This window comes from Suillus clintonianus (genome assembly GCF_016758775.1).
Source record: "Suillus clintonianus strain FC179 chromosome Unknown DEU56scaffold_89, whole genome shotgun sequence".
Classification (NCBI taxonomy): Eukaryota; Fungi; Basidiomycota; class Agaricomycetes; order Boletales; family Suillaceae; genus Suillus; species Suillus clintonianus.
This window is the reverse complement of record NW_024539313.1, coordinates 119,424-145,041: the sequence shown is the minus strand read 5'-3', so window position 1 is coordinate 145,041 and position 25,618 is coordinate 119,424. Positions and strand designations below refer to the sequence as shown.

The following is a 25,618-nucleotide window of genomic DNA, read 5'->3' as shown; positions in this document are numbered from 1 at the left end:
ACTTTGAAAGGGGTGTGTAGATGTAGCGTTGATAGCGAGAGTTTTTCAAGCTCGATGTTTCTTGCACTTGACGACTCTTATCGATCTGTCGAACATGCCATGATAAGGTATGGCTGTTTGATTTTGGGACAACGAACTTGAACAAACGCACCTCTGCACCAGGGACGGCGCCGATCTCTGATCTTGTAGCAATCCTGTGGTTGGAATTATGCAGCGCTGCTGCTGGCGGCTGCGGTGAGGCTGGGAGTTGCGAGTCAAGTCATCGATAAGCAGTACATATTCAAGTTATTAATAGAAGCGGATTCTTCCGTCGGTTTTCCGAAAACTCACGACAACATCAACGCACAAAAACTATAGTAGATTCCGTAGTGTAAAAACCAGTAGTATCCACCATAGAGCTTTGGACAATAATCAAGGATTAAAAAAACTAACAGAAGAATCTTATTTGAACTGCCTCCGAGTCCAGAAAAAAAAGCAATGTAGTGTACGATCTCACTGGAAGACAAGTAAGGCGGATCTTGAGAAAATACAGTTCTGAACATTAGTGCCGAGTCATGAGGGTGGAGAACCAGGAGCATAGAATCAAGTGTCGAAATTTGAATCACGAAACCCTGTACCAGAGGCACCTATCTACGCCAACCAACCTAGTTCTCATAGTCAAGGGACTGGTCGCTATCGCTGTCACCGCCTCCATGTGAAGCAGAGCCCCAGTCGGAGTCAGACCCTTCCAATTCTGAGTCACTACCTGAGTCGGACGCGCCGCAACCTGGGCCAGAATTCAAAACCTCCTCTTCTTCAAAGTCGTCTTGCACAACCGTTGGTTCATCTTGACGCATGACGGTATGAGCATAGGTGTGCCCAACTCCCAACCCCCATTGATACCGCATAAAGGCATCCCGGTCTACAAAACTAACCCATCAAGTCAGAGGAGCTCCGTTAGTAGCGATGTTGGACACACCGATTGATATAATAGGACTTCCAATCCAACTTATCCTGAGCACAGTGTGAGATGCCCCTACCGTCCAAGTGCTGCATACGTTGAGCAAAGCATGGAATAATGTGGCAGCACCTAAGGACATCATCAGGGTCAACAAACCCAAACGAGTCTGGCTCCGCGGTAGGCGGGAAGCAGACACGATCTAGAGGCGCTTGCCTACTGGGGTGTCTGTCAAGGAATTGGTACCATCTCACCCACAAGAAGTCGATTCGATGCGAGTGATAGCCAGCCACGCCGGGGCCGACATAAGTGGCGTTGACATGATAGATGTCGAGTACACGAGCATAAAGATAAGGATGACCTTCATGGGCGGTTGAGCCCTCCCTCGCTTGGCCCAAGAGCATAACATTGCAATGAGAGGTCGATGGATTTATGACGTCCTGCGCTCGGCGGACGTCATACGTGGTGTAGTTAAGCCGCATCAAGCTGTGCCTGTACATGCGATCGGCCTTGATCAAAACACGTCCTTCCCAGTCTGAGCATACCGGGATAGCTCCTGGGACTGTAGCGCTGGCGGAACTGTCAGTATGCATAGTACCCTCCCTGGTTAAGACCTCCTTGATCTTATTGAGGAGAAAGTGCTGAAGCTTGGGTAAAAAGTCCTGGCACTCAGAATCAGCACCGCCTTGCATTCAAGTTGACATAACAACTACGAAGCGCTCACTTTGACAGCAGGATCCCCCGCATGCCTTTGGAGGAACAGCGGGATGTGCTCAGGGTAATTTTGAGATTTCCCAACATGGAAATGAGCTTCGGGTGAGGTGGCAACTTCTTCCTCTTCCACCACTGCACCCTGCGGTAGTTGCTTGTCACGGATGTTGAGTATGCGAGCCTCGCGCCGTTCGATCCTCGTTATCTGTTTCACAAATTCTTTTCGGTCCTGTTCGACAGTACCTTGCTTTCGAGGTGTGGTGTTCTAGCTCTCCCTACATTGCACAAGATATTGTTTAGATGGTGGAGGATATAATAGACTGACGTTTTCACTCACCGGCTCGGTGCTGTAGGAGTCAGTTGTGCCAAAGTTGCGTATGGAAGTGGTATAATCACCCAGGGCGTGTAACTTGTAGGTTTGTAGATTAAATGTCTTTGGTCTCCGAGCTGTCTGAGGTGTTGACTCGGTCGCCACTGCCTCTCCGCGGCCAACCAGGTTCCTTAACTTCTGGCGCTGACGACACTCTGCTTCCCGCTTTAGTTTGTGGGTCTTGAAAGCCGAGCAGGTAAATTTCTGGAAATGGCGAAGCTGCTTTCCCAAGGTAGCGGTTGCAACGTCAAGGAGGTTAAGCGTCTCATCGGTATGCATGCGCAGCTTTGCCAGGGCATGCCAGCTTGCGCACGTACTAAGTAGACCTAAGATGTTTCTGTTGTGTGGCTCTGGTAGGAGGCCGTCAAAAACCGGGATGGCACACTGATTAAAGGCATATGTATCATGGAGAGACGTTAAAAAGAAAGTTAAACCTTACCTGAAGAATGTCTTCAAAGTCGCGCGCAGCCATCTTCTTCATTTCAGATGTATTTGAAGCGAACTTTCGAATGGTATCACGCCCAAAGGTGGGCACGAGTCTATACCTTAAGTACTCCGTTCGTCAGAGTAGGCCAGGCTCATCGAACAAAACTTACCGACGGTCAAGCTCGTCCACCAATCCATCACTCTTGCCAGCAGCGCCGAGAATACGTATCAGGTGGGTAAATAGGGCTTTCCAGACCCCAAGCTCAAACTCATGCAGGAGGTCTACGATGAGCATAGCAAATAAATTGAAGCCAATGCATCCCAGCCTCTCCGAAAACGCATTCTAAAAGGCAGTGGTCAACATTCATACAAGAGTTCAGCATCGACTCAAACTTACAGAAGTTGGCACCAATGAGTGTTCTTTCAGTAGGTTTTCAACATGGCTGCTGCGAACGCCATAGCCGCTGTCATAAATAAGTGAGCGGGAGGTGGCAATTTTACTTTGCCGGGCGTGGTCGTCCACGCGCAAGAGGGTCTGGCGTTGTTTCATGTCCAGCGGCATGCCCAGATTCTGAATACGGGGCTTTGGGATGAGGCATCTAGGGCACGGGCACCCACCCAGATTGCGTATGGTAGCTATTAACGCCCTGACAATGGAATGAGCAACGAATTTAGACCATCGGCCCTCTAGGTATGAAATTTGACCCACTTTTCTGGGTAGTCAGCAGAATAAGTAAAGATCTTAGGGTAAAAGCGACGCTCGATTCCATCACAACAGCGTATCACAATTCCGTGTTTGCAAGCTTGAACAAACTCACTATCCAGTAGAATCTTCCACTGTGCGTGATAAAGTTCCCTGTGGCAGTGCGCCATAAAGTCAGCACTGGGGCCTTTACCACCAAAGTGCTTTGTAGCGAAATCTTTGAAACTATCCGGGAGCTAGAAGATGGCGTGAGCTTGAGTACAAAAGTAACAAGAGAGCGTATGGACACCTACATGATTGAAGTAGCCGACATGGCTACATAGACGGCAAGAAGGCTTGCACCTTCTGTACTTCGACTCGTTCCCAAAAAACATATAGCAGGGCCAGAGTTTTGAATTGCCGAAGGAAGCTAGGTGAGTTGAGTCGGACCAAAACATGAGGGCGACAACCACACGCTCTAGGGTGCACCCAGGTTCTGGTGGCGATTCCTGAAGTTCACGGTGTGCCTGGATGAAGGCGTCGGAAGTATAGAGTTCTCCATGAACACGAATGGGTGTCTCAGATCGTCCGCCATTCCAAAGCAATTCGTAGGGCTGATAGTGGAAGAGTTGGTCATGCTTTTCGTTCCCAAGCTTTTCCTTGATGACGGATACCAGCGATCGATGATAAAATTCTGTGGTGAGGTAGTCATGAACGCCTGAACCATCCGCACGATTGTGAACAGGTATTTTAATCTTGATTGAATTCGTCTTCCATCCAGCACCCTCAAAGGGTGTACGCCCTTCTGCATCTTCCACAGTAGATCCAAGCTGACGGTTGATGAAGTTCCAGCGCGTGGTACGGATATCTTCAGGCTGAAACTCAGGATCGCCGATGATCCGTAAGAGTTCCGTGAAGCTCTTTTGCGACTTCTGGATACCCCCGTTCCAAAACCAATCGCCAAGGAGAAATGAGGACTTGTTTGGATACGGATAGAAGGTGTCTGGGGCTTCCAAGTTGTCATGCTGCATTACAGGAGCGGGCATAACGGGATCCGGACATTCTTGGTCTGAGTGCGTCAGAGTGAGGTTCTCCAGAGTTGTAATCTCTTCTGGGTCGTGCGTTAGCAGACCATTGCTGTAGTACTGACGCAAAAGTCCGAATACGTTAGGAAGTGTGCGGAAGAAGCGAAGTGTGCGGGACGGCAGTGCACTTGCATCCGAAGTGGGCGGGATATCTGCCGCTGGCGGCAGGGCTAGCTCGGCCATGGGCGGGGGTTGAGGAAGAATATCTCGAAACCGCGCAGGCAGACGGCGATCAAGGCGTCTTGGGCGACGCTCAGCCAGCGACCGTCCATCATCAACCGCATGCGAAGATTCTGCAGGATTGAACCCATCCTAGGTTTCGATCTCGGTGAAAAGCAAGGCTATAACTTTCCCAATAACACTCACATCATTTTCATTTTCATTTCCTGGTCCCGACCCTAGATTACGCTCTACTCCGCCGACAGTAGCCTCCTCAGAACTGAGTTCTGAGCTTGCAAACTTATGATCCAGCCCCTGGCTTGCCTCGCTGTCTCCTGGCCTATGCGACGTCCAAGTTGAAGGGGAAATGAGCCCGGCTGTCATGTTAGGTTGGCCTTCAAGGCATGGCTTTTTTCTTATAGTCCACGCCTCTTTCGCCTTGGCAAGTGCACTGGAAAGGCGTTTCTTCCTCTTTTTACAGGTCCGTTGATGGTTCGCATATGCGTTTAACTGACCAAAGCTTCGTCCACAAGGGCAGATAGTTGAAAATCCTCTCGGGGTTGCAGAAGATGCTTCTGAGGATGGAGGCGAGTCATTCATTGTAAGTCAGTGAAACCGTGTACATCAAGCCAGCAGTATATCGTCACGGTCACCTGTTTGTGTTACTATGGGACAGTTTGATAAGGTGCTCGGTCTCAGGCTGCTTGCAGCCCGAGGCAGCCAAGCATTTCGTGTTGTTTTACGTTTGTGGAAGTGAATCCAACCAGAGCGCTCACTTAGGGTTCAGGAAAGCTTCGAAACATGAATGTAAACAGTCTACATGTTTCAATTAGGAAATAGATACGGGATTTTGTAAAAACTACGCACTGGCAGTAAACACACGAAATAGTATAAAAGCCCTGAGGACAGTGAGACTCGAAGCAGTTGTACAAGTCGAACCTCGGCATACTATTATGGCTCCTGATCATGTACGTTCCAGCATTGCAGCTGAAGAACTTAAACGAGAGCATCAGCGAACGAGGCTTGCAGTTCAAGTCAGCAACCGGATGAATGCTGTGCTCGAACTGGATGAGACCGGAAAAACACTGTGTGTGTGGTATTGGTGCGTTAGCCAACTTATACAAAGGGTTGAATATCTTGGACGTCTTACTCACTTTTTGCATGGATCCAGGCCAGTCAAGGACGATGGAGAGCGCGTTGCTCCTTCTGACCTTGTAGCATATCGCAGATCTCACCAATTCCGAGGACCACGCTGCCTATGCTTGCTCTTGAATAAAAGTGATCCCAGTGACCACTATGAGGCGGCAATAGTCATGATGACTCGGGGACCAAATGCAGGAGAGTACGTTGCCTGTTGTGCATTGAGCAAGTGTGGTTATGTTGGTGAGTCACCGGCACCCCTACTAGGCTGGACAGCCGTGACCTATTCAAGATTACCTGACAAATTTGTTCATTTAGTTTTCATTGAGAAATTGCATAGTTCGATCGGGTTACCCATCAAGAGTTATTCAAGACGAAGTGAGCTACACCTCTGTCAAGATGCGGCAACCATCAGTAGCACCATTGAGCTAACGCGCTTCATAACACAGGTCCTAACGAAGCCAGACCACAAGAAATTGTGTTTGTTGATGGGAATGGTACGTATATGAGCAAGCTAGGACTCGGTGTGCGGTACTAAACAAGTTGATACTTATTTCAAATTGTAGACATCGAACTGGCGGAAGTTATCGAAAGGCAACAGCTTCGAAGACATGACACTCACACAACGTTCGAGAGGCTTATGAAACTAGACTCCTTCACCCGACCTGGTCTCACGAAAGACGAATTTCATTGTTTCCTCACAAGGTGCAATTGTTGCGAGCTCATCATGATGAGGCGCATGTTTGAGCGCCATGACTGTATAGGACAGGAGAAGAAAGGAGATATGGAGATCATTGATCTGACTACAGATGATGTTTAGTTCTGCTACATTCTTTAACATGTGCGCACCTGATAAATAGTCATGGCACCAAGTCTTGTACTATCGGTTGTCGCAATTCTCAATCACAAAGGTAGCACATACTCATAAACAATTTGCCGTTCCGCAGTGAATAATGACATATATACATTATATATATCAAAAAACTGAGTACTTCAAGAAGGGGTAGGAAAGGCTAAGGTACAAAATGGACAACAAGTGTACAGCATGTCAATGTGAAAAAATTATGGTACACACCCTGACCAGCGACCGATGGGACACCGTCCTGTCAAGAAGATGCATCTATGTCCAAATCAGGCACCACACTCGATACATCACTATCCGCATCATCAAATATCATGCCTGCAGGTGCGCGGCCAGACATGCGCAATGCACCTCGGGAGATACCAACCCCAGAGTCAGCTTTGCGAAGTTTGTGACTCATCCGTTGTTCCATATGGTCGTAGAGTTCTTTTTCAATCATGACACGTTTCAGACGTCTCCGGATAAGTCGACACTCTGCCCGACGCTCTAAGCGTTGAGCGCTTATGAGAGCAATGGTGAGATCACTGTCGTGATGTGTCTCCCAGTATGGGGGAAGGCATAAGGATTCCATCTAGTTGATTGTCACTGGGGATTAATACTAGTATTAACAATGACACACACAGTTTGCGATTCTTGCACGGCTTCGTGGGAGATAGGTAGAGAGGGGTATGTCTCTTGAGGACATGATCGTGACACGTTGCTGCGCCAAGCAGCACAATTCAAGACGTTGGATGTTCAGGGAATTACCCACAAGATTCGGCAAAAGAGTATGTGAATTGATTTGACGGTCAGGCTGAGCGGGGGTGCCTGGTGCAAGAGTATGCTGCCCGAGTGTGGAGGACATATTGTCACTGAAAATTGGAAGTTCTTGTGTCTTTGTTATACTGCTCAAGTCTCTAGTAAAATCGATTGAAGTACTTAAGTAAATTTACGGGTTATTCCGACAGCGGCTCACACAGGCTCACACACGTTGCAATACGGACCTACGGTGGTACACCTATCAGATTGCACTGTATGCCTGTTGTCCACGTCGTCTGTTGTAGAATTACTGGTCATACGGGAGTCTTTAATCCAATCATAAGCGAACTGCCAATTCATGAAAATTTGCGACCAGTATTCGTATGCGTACATTTAGATTCACAATTTGAACTACAAATCCAACTTAAGATTCATCTATTCATATTTTGTACAGTACGACACTGGATCTCGAGCTACAAATATAAATCGGTAATCCAGGCATCGATTATGTAATATTTTTTTTCATCTATCAAGAGAGTTCGTCTAGGTCTATGGATTCTTAGCCGCTGTATTCAAATTTAAAGCGCTAAGCCGCTGGCCAATGCCGGAGTTTGCTTTAAGGAGATGGCGAACATTATATGTCACTACTCTATAGAACATTTGAGGTAATGGAACGGCGATAGATAGTCTCCACTGTCCAGGAGCTGACAAGTATTCGTATTTGTACACCGATCTCGAGCCAGTAATCCAAATCAGTAATCACTCCCAGCACCTGGTCCACGACTTCGTCAAAAAAAACGAACGGGGTCAGCCATGTATTCAATTTGGTGAGCGCTTATCAAGGAGTCCTGGCTCCTGGATCATACACGTGTCTGATTCACGGACCTATCCTTTGACGCGAGTACTGACTTTAAGAAAGCTGGCTGAAAATGCAGTCCAACAGCGCAATTCGCCATCTGAGTGACTTATCATGTCCTCCGAGTCTCGCCTTAAAGTTGGCTACATCTACACACCCCCTTCAAGTTCAAACTAATTATATCTCAGATATCACTGGAATGGGTTGTCCATCCAGTAAGTTCCTATTTTCTATGATATTATCCGACTCACACTATTCCAGCAATTTGACTTCGAAGATGTCAAAAAATCATTTTTCAAAGTGGCCTATATACGGGAGGATATTACACAGACTTCGGGCGTGGAGACTGGAGTCTTCCGTCCAACATATGTGGTATTTTATTCATATACCAGTCTATTCGAAAATTCCTATTAATGTCCTTCACAGAGTACTGATGAGCTTGCGCTGTCGGTAAGTATTTCCGTCAAGGGTGATTAGGGTGTTAATTCACTTTGTGTTTTTCCCTGGTAGCCAACCGGATTTGTCGTCCCGGATGGGTGGAAAAAGGTCTGTATGTATTCGGATGAAGAAAATGTCCCGCTACCAGCATTACAGGTACGTTTAATATTGCAACAAATGCAACGATTCACTTTTTTCGATAGAAGGTTGCCAAACCGGATGACGCAACAATCCCCTTGACTTTCAGCGCGGATTTCGGTGACGACGAATTCATGTCGGCCATCAGTTCGCTGAGTGAAGGGATATGGATGGACAACGATACATCAGCATTTGAAGCGCCCTCCCCTGCCCCTCCTACTAGTATGGGCTTTGGGCTCCCACTAGCTCCGGAATCAACACCATCGTCCCAACCCCCTGCAGTTGCACCACCGACATATGGTGGGCCCGCACTTTTGCTCACCTCCCTAATTCCACAACCGATGTTCATAACGACGCCGAACATCGTTGAGGGGCACTATATCTTATGTGACCCCCAACAGTTCCGTAGGGGCATTAACTACACCCAAGACTACATCGAGAGGCACTTCGTCGCGGCGTGGGTGTGCCTCCAAGATGGTAGAACTTGGGGCAAACATTTCGTGCACATGTTCGGCTTGGAGACAAGTACCGTTTACAAGGCACGATGTATTCGGGAGATTCAAACGTTGATTGCCATGTCGACGGGTTATGGTCAACCACCAGAGAAAGGTAGGCACGTTGAACATGAATAATGTTCACTATATCGAGTTGCTCACATTATATCAGGCCTCCAATGTAGTCAAACCGGCCAACGAAAAGACTTGAAACTCGTCGACAATGCTATCAAATTGGTAACAAGCGAGCGGACGGCATTCGTCAAGAGTTTGAAAGCCAGCGCAGCTGCCTACATCGAACATTCAGACAGGGCTTCCATCGGAGGTTACGATCTTCAAAGCCAGCCCCCCCATATGATTACAGCTTACATCAATGGCCTTACTGGGTTGACGTCCCACGAAAGTGTGGCCTCATCGATTAACTTCACCCGCGACGCACAAGGGGTATTATCATTTTCTTTCGAACATCATCTTCTGATGGAACTGACATTCAGTGTTTTCAGAAACCGTATCGTAGGTTGACGCTATTGATCATAATGGCGCAGCGGCTATTGCGAACGGTCCAGAACAGCGGTGAACGCACCTTGCTGGACCTGTTCCCTAATGACTACCGAGAAATTCCGACACAACTCATGTCGGTGATATGTGCAATGGTACGTGCTGTTGTCGACGACTTTGTATTTGACACTGACCCCTTTCTATAGTATGTATTGAAGTTCAAGCGTCGCTTTGTTATCAACCCTGGCACTTTACGCTCTGCGGACGTGCGTCACGAGGCCGTCCACCAATTACATCTCCTCACGATGGCCCGCCAGCGCACTGACAACAAAGGAGTTGAGTTGAATTACTGGATCACTACCCGCGACGGAGAAGGTGGCTGGCTAGCTGACCTGTGAGTAAATGTACTTTAACTCAATCTGTCTCATGTATGCATTGTAGCCGAAATGCGCTGGCGTTAGCAAACGGCCTACGAGGCCCGACTCGGAGGCATGATTGAATGTTTTCAGGCATCAATACAAAGAATACGTTACGATTTGATTTATCTTTGTACATACTGTATCACAAAGTCGTGGTGTAGAATTTTGTAGCTAGTGTTTGGTAGGGCGCTCTCAATGAACCTGAGCAAACAAGTAACTTTTCATGCAACAATAAGCTTCTTTCAGCAGGATCGCGTGACACGACGGCCTCGTAGCAATCATTTGGAGATAATCCAGTATGGGACTCTTTGATGTACTCGCACGCGCACGCGCCCACTCGAAAAGTCCATCAGCTTTCTCAGCGAGGACTGCAAACTGTCCGTCCTGAAAATCCGACCCTTCTAACTCCTTGGATATGTAAGCTTTGATGTCACGCCTTGCGACTGCTGCTGAAATCTGGTACTTATCATCGCGCTCGCGAATGCGGCTCCACAGTTCAAAAACCTGTCTGTTGTTTAGTAAGTGTGTAATTGACAAGTCAATTGTTACCTCATCGACAATGTTTCCTAACGAGTTCCGAGCCGCTACTGCTTGAATTCCCAAAACAGATTCAAGTCACCCGCTCAAACCACACCAAATAACATAGCAGAAGGGTTAAAATCTGACTGTCCGAGTCATAGTGGAAAATACCAGTGATTTTCATCCTGCCTCACAACCATTATGCCTGCTATGGCAGACTTCGACGACCAGCAATCCTGCGGCCAACGTCGCAAACAGCCTGTTGATGCCCTTCAACTCGGCCCCAGGAAAAGGCCGTGGGTGACTTTAGATTTGCGGGAAGCCATTGCCGCTGACCTTTGCAATCGTGATACAGGAGTGCGGCCGATCCATTGGTACACTACGGACGTCATTTTGGGCGAACAGTGCACGCTCTTTGCAACTTCCAAGCCCTCCTCACAAATGGAATCTTACGTATGGGAGAATTGGCCGAGATTCCAGAGGAAAACTTCACCAATGAGTATTTTGCTTTTCTACAGAGTTACATGCAGCCTATTTAATCGCATGTACAGGGAACGGCGTGAGCATCGTGTTTTTCAAGAGCTCCTCAAGTCTGTGGCTGGCCTGGAAGAGCGCTTGATCCATAGCGGAGATGATGAGGTTGACGTAGTTGCAGAACTGGCAAGTACTATTCCGTTTTCCTACCTCTTTAAAGTAAATTGTGTACCTCACATTCCCCTCAGCTCACCAAGGGCGCCTCTGGAGCAAGAGGTGATGACACCAAAAGCCTCAAAGGCAGTGTGCTTGACTGGATTACCCCCAAGGGACAGAATCTGGTTCCTCCTCTCGCTCGCAATGTGAAAATTGACCGTGGTTTTCATCACGAACGGACAGGCGCGTTACTTTGTCCTGCTGGCCTGGACTGGTCTCACTCAGAGTGCGTGGTACCTTGTTTGTCTGTTTACTTGGCGTACATACTGACGCCATGCAGGACAAAAGCTAAGCTACGAAGTGGCGAGATTATGGTGACCGGAGACCAATGGCCGTTGTTCTTATATGCTGACTACCATTATGATCCTGAGGATCCGTGGAATGGTCTGTTTCGAAGTGCCCTGTTAGTAGTGTTGCCACAGCTCAGACAACAACTTTTGAAATAAATTGACATTGTGGGCTGAATAAAATTCCTTAAATCATGAGAATATTTATGTAGGTAGATTGGGCCAGGAACCGGGGGGTTACATATGGGCATTTTTCATAGAGATGCATATTCACATGTCTATGAAGCAACTCAGTAAAGAGTCTGGCTTTTGGAGTTATCACTGAGCTGCTTCATGGTGGGCCAACAATGTATCCTAGTGAAAAATGTCCTCAGGTAACCCCCCGGTTCCTGGCCCAATCTACCTACATAAATATTCTCATGATTTAAGGAATTTTATTCAGCCCACAATGTCAATTTATTTCAAAAGTTGTTGTCTGAGCTGTGGCAACACTAGCCTGTTAGTTTGCGTGAGATATAAACTTTTGTGTCACTTCCGGGTTTCTTTGCGCTGAACTAGACCTACAGGCATATAAACATGTCTTTACGTCCCCTAGCTCTGTAGACAGAGAACCAAAGGCAACTCGTTCAGGTAATGCTCGTATTCACGGGATGACCCGAATTACTCTACCATCCATTGCATACATTGCAACTCAGGTGCGTCTACATTTCAAATCTGTTTATTTCTTCTAAGTGAACTTTCTTTCCAGGTCCGGTTCGCCCTCACCTCCTCACCTGTTTTCTCGCGTACCGACACAGTCACAGATTCCGAAAGGTTCTACAACTCCATTTTGGACGTCTTCGAAGATCCCGACGAGAAACAAGAGGTAGACGATCTTGCTGTGTGGTGGAACAGGTGATTGATTATTTTTTCCGCTCTGCTGATGCTCATATTTTCTAGGCAAATCTTTCCTTCATACTCAACTGCTCAACGTCCCCCGGTCAAGAACAGTGCGCTGGCGAGGATTCGAGAGAGGCGAGCCCAAATGAAAGAGGCTTCAGTCCCTGACAGTAGTAGTGGTGATGTGTAGCACAAAGTTGGCACAAGATAGTTTATTGCATGCGCTATACAATCCACGTTCAGTGATCCAAAACCTGTGTGAGAGAGTATCTTCTGACACCAAGGTTATACCCGGCCTTCAAACTAAGACTTAGTGATAAATTCTGCTCGTTTTTGTGTGTTTTTACCCATAGTGGCAATTAAGGCGGTCATGATGCAATGATAGACTACATAGTCTGTGATGATACAGACTTACTAGCACATATCATGATGAGATTCTTTCTCCAAATTCACTAGCTATTACCTTGCTGGTCACGAGTCCAACAAGTGTGTTCGTAGCTAATACTTGCAAGAACATACCAATTGGTAACATTCTGACATCATTTGTACCTTTCATAAAAGCACGCTTCCATTACATACTTAGATGCTAGAGTTGACGGAGCATCAAAATTGCAAAAGTTAAATTCCTTGCCATGCAGATACTCCTGTGCAATCCCTGCCCTTATGGTGACCTTTGTACGCTCTGTCAAGGCAAGCATACATTATAATTGAAGGGACTACCGTCTATAAATGGTCACAATTGCAAGGCTAGGTGGACATTGGTAATCCACATCCCTTTGATCACACTCGATAATTAATCTCATCCTTACGTAGATGGTGACTCCTGCCTTGTCTATCCTCCCATGTAAGACTTCACAACACGACTTATCATTGTTACACTTATTGTGGCAATTTTGTTTATTATAATCTTATATATACTAATATAATTTCGTGGTTGGATGTCTGATGCTGGAACTCCGGATACCTCCTTGCAGCCCCCGATGATGGCGAGACAGTTGGCGCCGATGGAGTATGGTCGCGATAGCGTCATATTCAACGGCAACACGCTCGGCCAGCACGTCGTGGTCAATATAGGATCCCCGAATTGCACAGGAGCTGGTGGGTCGAGCCTTACCTCTGACAAAAAATCCAAGAGCTTGACGATCTTTTACTGCTGATTAGTTAAACAGACTGCTCTTCCATCTCACAACTAAGCAACTCATGTTGTTTTTTTTGAGTTTAGTCCTGTGGGGTCATCATCGACCCTATGTTGGACACTGTCTCGCGTTTTTACTATCGAAGAGTTTAGTCCTGTGAGGTCGTTGATTGACCCTATCTTGGACATTTTTTTACTTCACAATTTTTAGTCGTGCGGGGCCGTTGAACGGTTGATTGACCCTATGCACATGACATGCTGGACGTTTTATCTCAATTTTTTGACTTTAAGGGTTTGGTCCTGTGGGCTGTTGATTAACCCTACGCGCATTTCTCATTTTTTGTCCTAGTCTCGAGCTCGTCATGGCACGATATTGTACATACTCATTTATTATTAAGTACTGAATAAACGATTTGTGTCAGTGATGCAAATGTGGACCTTTCCGATTGCAACGAAAGTTTCGCAACGTCCTGCAGTCTGTCGCATTTATCCGTGACGTTCGCAACCACCGACCACGTTAAATGCATGCATCCGAGTCCCTTGTGGGCTGTCTGGACCTATGGTGTGCATATATGCTGCCACATGGTGAGGTGTATGGTTTCCTCATGTCGTCCCTTCTAGCACCCTCCGCGCCGCGTGGCTCCCCTATCTGATCACCTCGACGGCGTAACGCCACTCGCACTCAGCTCGGATCAACGTAAACTCTAACGGAGTTTGAATGGGTACTCTGTAATGTACTTAAGGTACAATTTGGGTCTCAACAGCGTGGTGCTACCAGACGCCTTGTCTGAAGTTCATTCCCACCATTCGTCACGCAAGACAAGGCGAGCCGCTGGTGACAAGACCTCTGGCGCCTCAATAATTTTGCAATCACGCCTGTTATAATATCTTTCTTGAAACACGCACTTCTCTGTAATGGATACTTCCACTGGAGTGTACCCTCTCGCGGCACTGCAAGACACTAGTGCAAAGCCGAGACCAGCTCATGCTTCCAAGGATGATGGTACTCCCCAGCCGAATGTCAAACACCCCTCTCCAAACTCCAACAACTGCATCATACTCATACAAAACAACTTCATTGCGCAGGGGGGGACCATCAACGTGTTTTCAAGTAACTGCAACGGCTCCAGTGAGTCTATAATACGTCTAACTTACTAGAAGACTCACCCTGTAAACAAGCCGTGGTCAACTTTAATGACGCCGCTCCTACTGCAGAGCCCCTTGCGGCCTTCATTAGTGAGGTAGACAACGACAGCGGAGCGCAATCGTGAAAGAATTGTATTGATATTGTAGGATCTCCAAATTACAATTGGCGGTTGGAGGTGGTAGGTCATTTGTTCAGCTGAACTGAAAATAAACTTTATGGCTACCTAAACAAACCGCTTGTGTCCCAAATGGACCGTGACATCTAGCAGGATGGGGTGATGGCAGACCGATTCACTTGTGCACCTATGTCAAAAAATGCAATTCACTGACGGATTGCCAATCAGTGTTGCAATCCGCCAAAGAAATGCAAATTGCATGCGCCTAATTATGCTTGATGCTCGTAGTCACTTCGACGTTCCTACCTCACCACACGGCTAAAATGAGCTGACGATGAAGAAACTGAAGAGATCCGAATCTCAGAAATGAGTATTTACTTAGAGGCGTTCGTGGACTGGAGCCTTGGGCTTTCCGGCAACTTCAGTTTTCTTCGGTTCTGGAATTTAGGAGCATATCCAAGTCGTCACTAGAAATTGAACACTATCAGCTCAGCGTCATTTAAAACGAGAATCTGGTTCATAAGATGAAACCAGGTCTCAACGTTGCAACAGCCGTCAATGATTTCCTTGGCAGAGCGTAACGAAGATGGAGCAGAGGTCTGCGAGACGTACATTGGTCTGAAGTGAACACGATGATTGTGACACACAGGATGAACCTTATAAAGATGGCTTGAACGAATGGACGCCAGATGGGCCAGAGCACAGATAGGTGAGGACTGGCTAGATGAGAGAAACGCAGTGCAGTCCATGACATTGTCTCCAAACAGCAAGACAGTTGCAAGCGGACTCGGGTGGAGACGTGGATAAGAACGTGAGAGTATGAGATGTTGAGACAAGGAAGGTCATTGCCAAATGGGCAGGACACACCAGAGTTGTGTCCCGATACCCGTGCATTCGTGTTGCCGTTACATTGGCAGTTGCTGGTGCAGTTTGGGGGTGAAAGCTCTGAATTTTAGATATATTCAGTGTACATGCCATGGGTACCGAACGCACCTGAGATTCGTGCCGGAGTTACCAACGTGGAACACCGTTACAGTAAACGGTGAACAGCAATGAGGAAGAGCGTATGATTCTGGAGACGGTAGGGAACTGGCTAGTAGTGATCTAATGGGAGTGATATATATACGGAGGCGCGGTAGGTAGCCAAATATCTGATAATGAGACGCGGTGTCCAATCAATGAAGAGTCTGAAGAAGTTAGATGTCACGTGGTACGTCATGTAGTAAGCCAAGCGTTAGGTTTACCTGATTATTGTATGGTGTCACTTGAGAATGAAAGTGGGCTTGACGGTACCTACTGCCGAGCATAGAACAGCGCCAAACCAATATTGATTCTAAGCCCTAATAAGTAAGCTCGATAAAGTCCTGCAAGTATTGTATCATAGATACCACCTCCACCGCACCACTCTCACTCTCATATCCTCTCCCTCACCACACACAACGACGCCATCTTGCTCAAACTTGAAATCCGTATCCTGGAGATTGCTTCGGACGACCTTGGTACGACTGCTCTGAGGTACGGTCTTTTCTGAAGGCGGCGAAGCGGATATGGGCTGAGGTGAAGGTGGATCTGGGACTGGCGTTTTTTGGTCTTCCTTTGGCGCATCGGAGGTACTGGTTGGGTTTTCACCAGCACTCGAAGTGGGTGGAGGCGTCTTTGGTACAGGCGCAGTTGTCACTATGTTCTTGTCGTCCGCAGGCTCCTCAACAACATCTACCCTCTTCCCGTCTGTAGAAGGTGTAGGCAGGATGACAGACAACACGAACCCTTCACTCGGACTAGGCCCAGGAGCAACAAGGTACGTCTCGATGTCGCTCTCAAGAACCACTGCATATCGCTCGTCCCCACTCTCGTCCCCGGCACCATCTACGTCCATTCGCACGTCCCCTGCCCCTGCAGGTGGGTCTTGCGTGTGCATGGTCTTCCGCCGCTTTCGAGGCAAAGATGCACATACGGTAGGGTCTGCGAGATGCGGGAAGAGCGCACATGCAAGGAGCGTTGGAGTGTATTTGAATCTAAAGGAAACATCCAGTCAGCTCCCGCTCTGTACTCCAAAAAGGATACGAAAACAGAATAGAACTCACCCAGCCCCCATCCCCCAGCCACCAAACACCAAAGTCCGCGCATGCATCTTCTGCAGCTCCTCCAGATTCTCGGGGTCTGTGCTAGTTTTCCCATTCACACTGATATCTGCAAAGGCAATCCGGCGTCGCTTGCGGCCATTCGTGACGTCAGCAAACAAATGCGTGCGTGGTGGCGGTGAGGCAGATGTTGCAGGAGAAAGGGCCAGAGCCGCACGACGTGTTGCATATTCTTGTAACCTTTGTGACCTGTTGCGTCGCCCGAGTCCAGGACCTCGTGCAGTGCCCTTCTATAATATAATCCTAAATTAGTACCATGCACCACACAAACGATGCAAAAAAAAGTAAGAAAGAAAAAGGACGAAACAAATCACCCACCTCAACAACCTCAACATCCACAACCTCAACCGCACTCCCATCATGGCCCCACCCCCAACCAGCACTAACAACCCCCCCTCCCATCATCCTCTGCTTCCTCTTCAAAACTCCTCTGTCTCTGCCTCGCATCCCCACTCGCAGTACCATACCCCGCACTCGGATGCCCATAAAACGCCTCCCCCCATCCACCCACGAACCGACTCGCCCAAACACCACCAGCATAACCCATCCCATCAAGCGCCGTAGCTCCAGCAACACCGGTATTGCTTCCAGAACCATGAGACGATACGGTGGGCTGCGAAGCAGAAGACTGCGAGGTGCTAGGCGTGATCCCGTTCAATGCTGATACGGCGGGTGTGACACCGTTTGAAGGGGTTCCATTTGCTGGTCCGATACTCGCACGCACAGGAGGGTCTACGTGATTTCCATCGCCCCGGACGCTGCCTCCAAAACTCGATACGGTGGGCACGACTCCAAGCACTATTTTGATGTCTTTGCCATCTTGCTTTGCGCGACAGACGGCACTCCATGTGAGAAGACCAGCGTGTACGGCGCATGCGAGAACGTTTGAGTCGTCGGTGTAGACACGTCGGCGGGGGGCGTGCATTGGATGGTAAGTGGGCGGTGCAGAGTTTGGCGTGGTCCTAGCTACAGATCCTGAGGGGTTAGGCGTGGTGCTTGGTCCGGATGGGCCAGAACCATTTCCTGCTGCGTTGCCGTTCAAGTTCGCATGTACAGGCCAAAACTGTATCGGTGGAGGGGGTAATAGTCCTCCACCCCATAACCTCAGCTTGTGTGGCCTCGAGGCAGGGAGGAAGGAAGCCGGTATGAGGACGGTGAGGCGCACTTCTGGAGGGACAACCAAGCCGTCTTTTCCAATCTCCTGCACATCTCCTTCCTTCATGCAGGGCATGTGGTCTCCGAAAAACCATGGGAACGGCAATGCAGGGAACACCCAAGTCCCGAGGCTACAATGCGGGCGCTCCATGCGGGTTTGGAGAAGCAGTGCAAGCTCCTGCGGAGTGGGAAGGCGTTCGAGGGCTTCACGTTCAGCGCGTTCACGCTCCATTGCCTCGAGGTTCAAGCGCTCCGCACGTTCACGGGCTTCGATGTGTTCGCGCGAAATGAGGTCAAGATGTTCGCGTTCCCGAGAGAGAGCGTCAAAGCGTTCACGGTCAAGGGCGTCGAGGTGCTGCTGTCGTTCCAACCGCTCGAGGTGTTCACGCTCCATCCTCTCCCGCTCGGCGATGCTCATACCCATCCCCCGCTCACGTTCCATGTACTCGCGCTCAAGGTGCTCCCTCTCTATCCTCTCCCTTTCTATCCTCTCACGCTCAAAGTGCTCGCGCTCGCGTTCACGTTCCATCATCGCTCTCTCCCTCTCTTCTATCATGGGAGACGGCATCCGCGAGTGCACCTGAGTCTGAGCTTGTGAATGTGGATGCGAACGGCGTCCTCCGATACGTCGTTCAGGCGGCTCCATACCCCTAAGTTCTCTTTCTCTCTGCTCCCTCTCCCGATCTGACAACACCTTCTGGTCGCGTTCCCTTTCCCCCACCCTTTCCCGTTCTCTCTGCTCCCGCTCTCTCATAAATTCACCCCGCTGCTCCCTCCCCCCAACACCAATACCAACACTGCCACTCTCTCGATCCCTCACCAAAAGCGCTGGATCCCTCAACTGCAGGATCTCCCCTGGACCCGGACGCTCGCTCAACCGTTGATCAGTAGGCAGGCGCTCTCTCTGCTCCCTCTCCCTCTCCCTATCTCGGTCCCGGTCCCTTTCTCTCTCAGGGACTCGCACTTCCACACGCTCCCTCTCCACTCTCTGAGTTTGAGTATGCTCCCTATCCCATTCATGCGGGTGCGGATGCGGAGGAGGCAACGCCTGGAACTGTCCTTGTCCAGGCAACAACTGTCTACGACCCTGGGTCGGTGGGGGATGGCTATGAGAAGTATGTGATGGGATATGCGCATGCGCATGGTTCGGTGTGTGTCCGTGCGTATGTGCGTGAGGCGATGGGTGGCTGTGGGAGTTCGTCGGTACGTAGGGAGGTCGGGAAAGTGGAGATGCACGATGACTGGGTCCAGGTCCTCGTTCCCCGGCGCTGGGTTTATCTCGCTGCATATCTCCTGGGCGCTCCCTTTCTCTTTCTCTGTCCCGGTCTCCGTCCCGCTCCCGTTGCTGCTGCTGCTGTTGCAGAAGTTCCCTCTCCCCTCGCTCACGCAAGGCTTCTCGTTCCCTGTGGATCGCCATCTGGCGCTCACGGTCTAGAGGGGGGACAATAGCATGGGAGCGTTCTCTTTCGCGTTCGCGTTCGCGTTCGCGCTCTCTTTCCCTATCACGTTCCCTATCGCGCTCCCTATCACGCTCTTGCTGTAGCGTATTCGGCGCATGTGGGTGGGGATGGGGATGGACAGGGCCAGGGTGGAGTTGCAGTACGCCGGGGCCTGCGGGGACGGGACCACGTTCGGAGGGGGGACGAGGACGCTCGAAGCGGTCCATTGGGTGGGCGTGTGGGTCGCGTCTGTCGTGGGATGGGCGGTCTTGTTCTCGTCTGTCTTTGGTGAGAGGTTCTCTTCTGTCCATGGGTGGATCGCGTCTGTCCATGGGTGGGTCACGCCTGTCTATGACTGGGTCACGTCTGTCCATGGGTGGGTCACGCCTGTCTATGGTTGGGTCGCGCCTATCCATAACTGGGTCGCGCCTGTCCATGGTTGGGTCACGCCTATCCACAACCGGGTCACGTCTGTCCATAGCGGGGTCACGTCTGTCCATAGCGGGATCGCGCCTATCCATAGCTGGGTCCCGTCTATCCAAAACCAATGGCTCTCTCCTCTCCATGCCCATTTCCCGTCTTTCCATGTCATGCTCTCTCTCCCGAGCAGCCGCCGCGGCACGTATCACATCCATATCCCTCTCCCGCTCATCTCGATAACGCGAGAGAAGAGGGTCTCTCTCCCTCTCGCGGGCAAGGGGTTCTCTGCCAGGTATGAGTGGCTCACGGTCACGCACAAGGAGAGGGTCTCGCTCGCGTTGGAAATGGGGGTCTCTGTCTCTGGTGAGTAACGGGTCTCGTTCTCGAGGGAGGGTGTCGCGGTCTCGTGGTAGGAGTGGCTCTCTTTCTCTTGGCAGTAAACCCAGGTCACGTTCTCTGGGCAGTAGACTGGCATCACGCTGTAAACCTGCGTCACGTTCTCTAGGTAGTAGACCAGCGTCACGTTCTCTTGGAAGGAGTGAGGCTTCCCGCTCTCTAGGGAGTAGACCAGGGTCTCTCTCACGCGGTAATAGACCTGCATCCCTAGGCAACAAGCCAGGGTCTCTCGGTAACAGTACAGGGTCACGCAAGTCACGGGGGTGGAGACCTTGTTCACGACCAGGAATAACAAGGTCGCGTTCTCGGAGAGAGTCTCGCATAGTTGGCTCGCGGTCACGAAAGTTGAGATTTGGGTTTAGATTTGGACTTGGATTGTTGAGATTGGGGTTCAAGTTTGGAGCGTTTGAAGGAGGCCGTTTGTCGAGTGCGGGTTGTTTGGGGGGTTGAGGCTGGTTTTGGGGTGAATGGGAGGGTGCTATTGGGGGGTTAGGGTTGAATGCGTAGTGAGAGGAGAAAAACGGACGTATGGGAGGACCAGGAGCAGTAGTGGGAGCTGTGATTACGTTTTGGCGTTGAACGACTGGACTCCTCTCTATGGATCGAAAATTCATTGAGAAAACAGGAATGAGGTTCACATTCAGATGAAAAGAAAAGAAGACAGACCAACGGGTAATGGCGCTCTGGTAGTTGCAGATACAAGTGGAGAGGACCCCGAAGGTGGACGAGGACCCCAGGGATTGTGAGGGTGAGGGTGAGGGTGTTGGAGACTGGCCATTGGTTGTTCTGGGGGTTGCCTCGGTGTGATGCGCTGTGGAACGAATGGGGAAGGTGGGTAGTAAGATGGCGGTGCAGGGTAGGGGGCATTGGTGGTAGATGGTGGAGCTGTTGGACGAGGAGCGGCAGGATGAGATTGGGGTGAAACTGAATTTGAAGTAGGTTGAGGTTGATTTGTTGGGGCGTTTTGACTCTGAGCAACTTGTTGGGGAACAGGTGAAGAAGAGCTGGTGCTCGTCGTGCCGTCATGCGCAGAAGGGCGTTTTCTATGCTGACTTGGTGAATCTTGAAGTAGATCAGACACGTTCATCGTACTCTGAAGAGTCGTGGTCGTCGTTTTGTGTTTGTATTCTTGTTCGTCGTCGTCGTGGACAGTGAGCTCGATGAAGCAGCCAGTGTAGTAGTGGGAGCAAAAAGAAAGCAACTTGAAGGCGAAGCGATACAAATGAATCACCCCGATCGTGATCTAATACACGTGCAGATCCAATCGGCCAGGTACACTTCTTTCGGCATTTACCGCGGACCCAAACCCGTGACTTTAATTTCGTCATCACACCTCAAGGCAGAAAGTCGAGACCGCACCTGGACAAGAACCCTTGAGTTACCGCTTCATCCAGGGTCAGTGTGAATATAGTCCACTCCACGTTGTCGAAACAGACGCTGCAGGCGCCTGTGAGGACGTTCAGCATACCGCCTTACGCATTATCCAAACCTACGGGCGGTCTGATAAGGTTCTCAAGAGCAACCGACGAAAAATGAAGGGCGCCGTGGCCGTATGCCGTCATGCGACGAATTTGGTTGAAGCCTCTTGATTGTATGTTTCATTTCCTCATCACAATATCCATCAGATTACATATCTTCACTGGACTGCGATTTACAACCTGGCTCAAACAACGAGGACTCTGCAAAGGATCCAACTATTCTTGACATCTCTCATATGGTCAACGGTATGTTTTCAGTGTCTCTACACGTCGTGTCCATAAATATGAGCCTTTCTTCTCATAGATCAAACGACCTGTCGTCAATATCCCGTACATGAGATGCTCGGCCCCGAAATTATTTTCATACTCACTCGTCGAACACTAGTATTCTCGTCAGGTCATGTGTATGCATTGCTGACAGCAACATTGACTACACATAAACCTGACGGAAATATCCACTGTCATCGTCAAATGTCACGGTTTGACCATAAATTTGTCCTTTCTCTACGGGCGACGCAACAAGAATTTTGAATGTCGATCCATTGGCGATTGGCGAGGGTCGGAGAGTCGCACCTCGCCGCAGATCTGCTGAAGAACCAAACTATACCACTAGAGCCATCCTAACGCTAATCATGACTCAACACCTTCCAGGCTGATTGTGATTGCCAATCGAGCGCTGATAATCGGGACATATAAGTATTTACACTAACAAGTCCGCCCAATCCCAATCCCTCTCCCTTTTGATCGCACCATCAAGTGCTACGGGCGCTAGTTGACATGCGCCTCTCCGCAGCCTTCGCATTATTCCCAGTACTGTATCTCGCCATTAGAGTTGGTCTGTGGCCCACCATCCTAGCAATCTGTCGTACTCCCTCTCTACTCTTCCAACCAAATGAACTCTCCCGCATCTTTATGTCCCACGTTTGGAAGGTCTTCGGTAACGGTGACGACGGAAAAACAAGTGACACCAAACAATCGCTCATAACCCTACACGCATACGGCATCGTACTCGACCTTGGCGCAGGTGAGTCTTCCGCTCACTAAGATACTTCCATTTTCATATGAAAATCAGGGCACGGCCATACAATCAACTACTTCGACCATTCCCGCGTCACAAAATACGTCGCTGTAGAGCCTAACATCCACATGCACGCCGAACTACGCCGCACAGCCTCTGCTGCCGGATACACCGAAGACACAGGCACGCTCCTCATCCTCCCCTGCGGCGCCGAAAACATCTCCACAATCCTCTCCTCCCTCCCCACACCTCACCCGCCTATCGATACCCTCATCAGCATCCTCACCATGTGCTCCATCCCCTCTCCCCAATCCACCATATCAGGATTAATCACGGAAGTGGTGAAACCAGGGGGACAGGTGCTGTTCTTTGAACATGTTCTCAGTGATAGTCAGGATGTTATGTGGTGGCAGCGGTTTTGGACGCCGCTGTGGGGTGTCTTTTTTGGTGGGTGTTGTTTGGACCGGCCGACTCATCGGTGGATTGAGGATGTTGGGGGGTGGGTGAGGGAAGAAGGATGGATGTGGGAGCAGGATGGGGAGATGGAGGAGAGTCTGCTTTGGCACCGAGCGGGGAGATTTGTTAAGGCGGGTTAGATGCATACAAATTTGCATCGTAGTGTTATTTGCAACAAGTGTATCATGGCTTTTGTACGGTCTATTATTTCAGTGCTCTCAAGGAGAATGTTAATCTAGCCTCCGCCATCTGTTCCAGCATTGTAGCGCCCATCCATCTGGACTGTCGATAGGAACAGTTAGCAGGCGACCCCTAGATGAATTGTAAGGATGTATGCTGCAGAGTCTCAAACTTGACATCCGTGTGAACAATGGCTTCACAGCTTTGTGCAACGCTACCGCAGCGCCTTTGCAGTACAACCTCTTTGAAGCATCAACCAGGTTCTCATAGAAAGCAGAAGCAATTTGACATGCGATATCATCGTCCACGGACAACACGGAATATTCCATCACGCTGCAGAATTGCGTTACCGCAGCGAGATAATTTATGGCTGTCCGGCTCGTAGGTCCAGCTGAAGTGAGCACATAAGAAGCAGCGTAAACTCGGCGGTCGGACATCACTAGATCCGTAAAGCGCAGAAATACATTTCCCGAGCATTTCAAATACAGGGCCAACAATACTAGTCCAGCGCACGCGTAAGACGCCAAAAATCTTGTTTAATTCAATTTGACGACCGACATGCTCTGTGAAGGACTGACGTGTGAAGGGATAATCGACCTCGGCTACCGATGGTTTTCCCTCCTGCTTTGTGGGCTTTGCGCAGATGAAAATTAGATGGACGTTCGTCCGTAACGTGGCCGCTGGAGGCGAGCATGAGGGAGACGCTGACTCGCTTTCAGATTAGCTGAATGGATATGAACATTGCGGACAAGATGAAGTGGGACTGCGTAGTTGAATGGAAAAACAGGGCAGAGTTTTTAGAACGCGGCAGTGGCTATCAGAGAAACGACGGATTAAAGCCTAGGAGCACGACGAGCGGATATCTGGATGCTGCCATCATGCTGGTATCGCCTCGGAACAACATCGGTCGGAGTATTGTTCTTCCTGCGGTCAAAGTCGACCTGTGAAATGAAAGTCAAAATATGATGCGGAGGACATTGAAAGGGTACTTAGTTGACCCATCCTTTGCTCACTTGCCCGACCACACCCAAAGTTTTTGATGATAGCGCACCTCCCTCGAACGACACAATTTCTGTGTCTGTACATTCCAACTTGAAGCTTGAAAGCCAGTGGCATTTGAATAACATTTGGAGTTGCTCGGAGTAGGTCCAGCAGTTCTTGACTCTTGCGGCATTTTTATAGGACAATGAGACCTGCAGAGATCTTGAACCAGTTCCAGCTGCCAAGCGGTTTGCTTTACAAATTATAAAAGATAGCGCTGCTTTTTGGAGCAAGATGCAGTGAGGGCTTGGCCTCTGAATCAAGCGCCGCTGAATTCGAAGTGGCGATGAGCTAGCATGGCTCTTTCCACCTACACCACTCCGTCAGGTAACTCTGCAGTCCTCAACAAGCGTTTCCCAAGTACTGACATACTAACTAGGCTTCCTGTTGCCGTCGGTTCACTCAGCGCCTCCCTTTTTTACGTACGCATTCCGTCTCAGGCCTTGATCGATTCTTACACCTGCCGGATAGCGAGCAGCCAAACCAAACCACTCAAGCGCATATCACCGAGCAATGGACACGCCTCATCTTGGGATACGCGAGACACAAGCGTCTCTTCGTGCTGCGCGTTGAGGACGCAGAGGTCCCGGGCGGTGATTGGGATGAGATCCTTCGCAATGAGAGGATAAACCGTGCGTTTTGTTTTCAACTTTCTCTTTCTATTCTGCGAAGACTTGATGTGACATCTATGTTTTAGGACGAATACAACCGTCGTATCTATCGTCGTTGATGGCTGCCTTGGTCGCAAAGAATCTCGCTGTTTACGAGCCGTCCAAGCAGACCCGTGCGGTTCTGCTTTACTGGCGTCTACCGGAAGAATGGGCTGATGTCCTCCATTCGTGGGTTAGTACCTCCTTTCATTGCAAGTTAAACCTTTTATCATCCCATACAGGCAACAGCGACTGGCCAGCTCAACACCATCCTCACTTTTTATGAAATCTCAGACCCTCCCATCGCGTCGCCTCTTTCTGGTATTCCTATACCACTCCTACGGCGGGCTATCACAGTCCTTTCACGCTCTAATCGAGCACAAATCATTGGAGTTGCTGATGGTGAAGGTGTGAGGTTCTTTGTAGGATGATTTTTCAAACAGATAATCGAACTCTGATGATGTACGTCATTGTACTTGTTATTCGCAATCTACAGTAGTCTACCACAAAGCATGGTGT

The 25,618-nt window shown here is 49.4% G+C and overlaps 5 protein-coding genes across 5 annotated transcripts; 4 read left to right on the top strand and 1 right to left on the bottom strand.

Moving 5' to 3' along the window:
* Positions 1-8,080: 8,080 nt before the first annotated feature.
* DEU56DRAFT_916632 (uncharacterized protein) lies at positions 8,081-10,033 on the top strand (the record flags this gene model as incomplete). The annotated part of the gene is made up of 10 exons (XM_041357880.1): positions 8,081-8,104; positions 8,155-8,181; positions 8,228-8,338; positions 8,393-8,416; positions 8,477-8,560; positions 8,608-9,151; positions 9,209-9,480; positions 9,540-9,689; positions 9,741-9,928; positions 9,976-10,033. 10 exons carry the CDS (start codon positions 8,081-8,083, stop codon positions 10,031-10,033), a joined length of 1,482 nt encoding a protein of 493 aa, XP_041204473.1.
* A 640-nt stretch (positions 10,034-10,673) lies between these two features.
* Positions 10,674-12,518, top strand: DEU56DRAFT_916631 (uncharacterized protein; the record flags this gene model as incomplete). Its single annotated transcript, XM_041357879.1, has 8 exons — positions 10,674-10,768; positions 10,828-10,971; positions 11,024-11,165; positions 11,195-11,388; positions 11,443-11,546; positions 12,008-12,144; positions 12,198-12,343; positions 12,389-12,518. The coding sequence occupies 8 exons, from the start codon at positions 10,674-10,676 to the stop codon at positions 12,516-12,518; spliced, it is 1,092 nt and encodes a 363-aa protein (XP_041204472.1).
* A 3,585-nt stretch (positions 12,519-16,103) lies between these two features.
* DEU56DRAFT_759373 (uncharacterized protein) lies at positions 16,104-21,838 on the bottom strand (the record flags this gene model as incomplete). Its single annotated transcript, XM_041350308.1, has 10 exons — positions 16,104-16,740; positions 16,810-17,096; positions 17,185-17,306; positions 17,329-20,165; positions 20,198-20,475; positions 20,519-20,871; positions 20,943-21,519; positions 21,571-21,589; positions 21,636-21,723; positions 21,766-21,838. The coding sequence occupies 10 exons, from the start codon at positions 21,836-21,838 to the stop codon at positions 16,104-16,106; spliced, it is 5,271 nt and encodes a 1,756-aa protein (XP_041204471.1).
* Positions 21,839-22,531: 693 nt separating this feature from the next.
* On the top strand, positions 22,532-23,368 carry DEU56DRAFT_743904 (uncharacterized protein; the record flags this gene model as incomplete). The annotated part of the gene is made up of 2 exons (XM_041349032.1): positions 22,532-22,778; positions 22,827-23,368. The coding sequence occupies 2 exons, from the start codon at positions 22,532-22,534 to the stop codon at positions 23,366-23,368; spliced, it is 789 nt and encodes a 262-aa protein (XP_041204470.1).
* Positions 23,369-24,695: 1,327 nt separating this feature from the next.
* DEU56DRAFT_892693 (ESCRT-II complex vps25 subunit) lies at positions 24,696-25,610 on the top strand. Its single transcript, XM_041356324.1, has 5 exons — positions 24,696-24,776; positions 24,829-24,871; positions 24,921-25,081; positions 25,147-25,292; positions 25,342-25,610. The coding sequence occupies exons 1-5, from the start codon at positions 24,746-24,748 to the stop codon at positions 25,528-25,530; spliced, it is 570 nt and encodes a 189-aa protein (XP_041204469.1). The 5' UTR covers positions 24,696-24,745; the 3' UTR covers positions 25,531-25,610.
* The last annotated feature ends 8 nt before the right edge of the window (positions 25,611-25,618 follow it).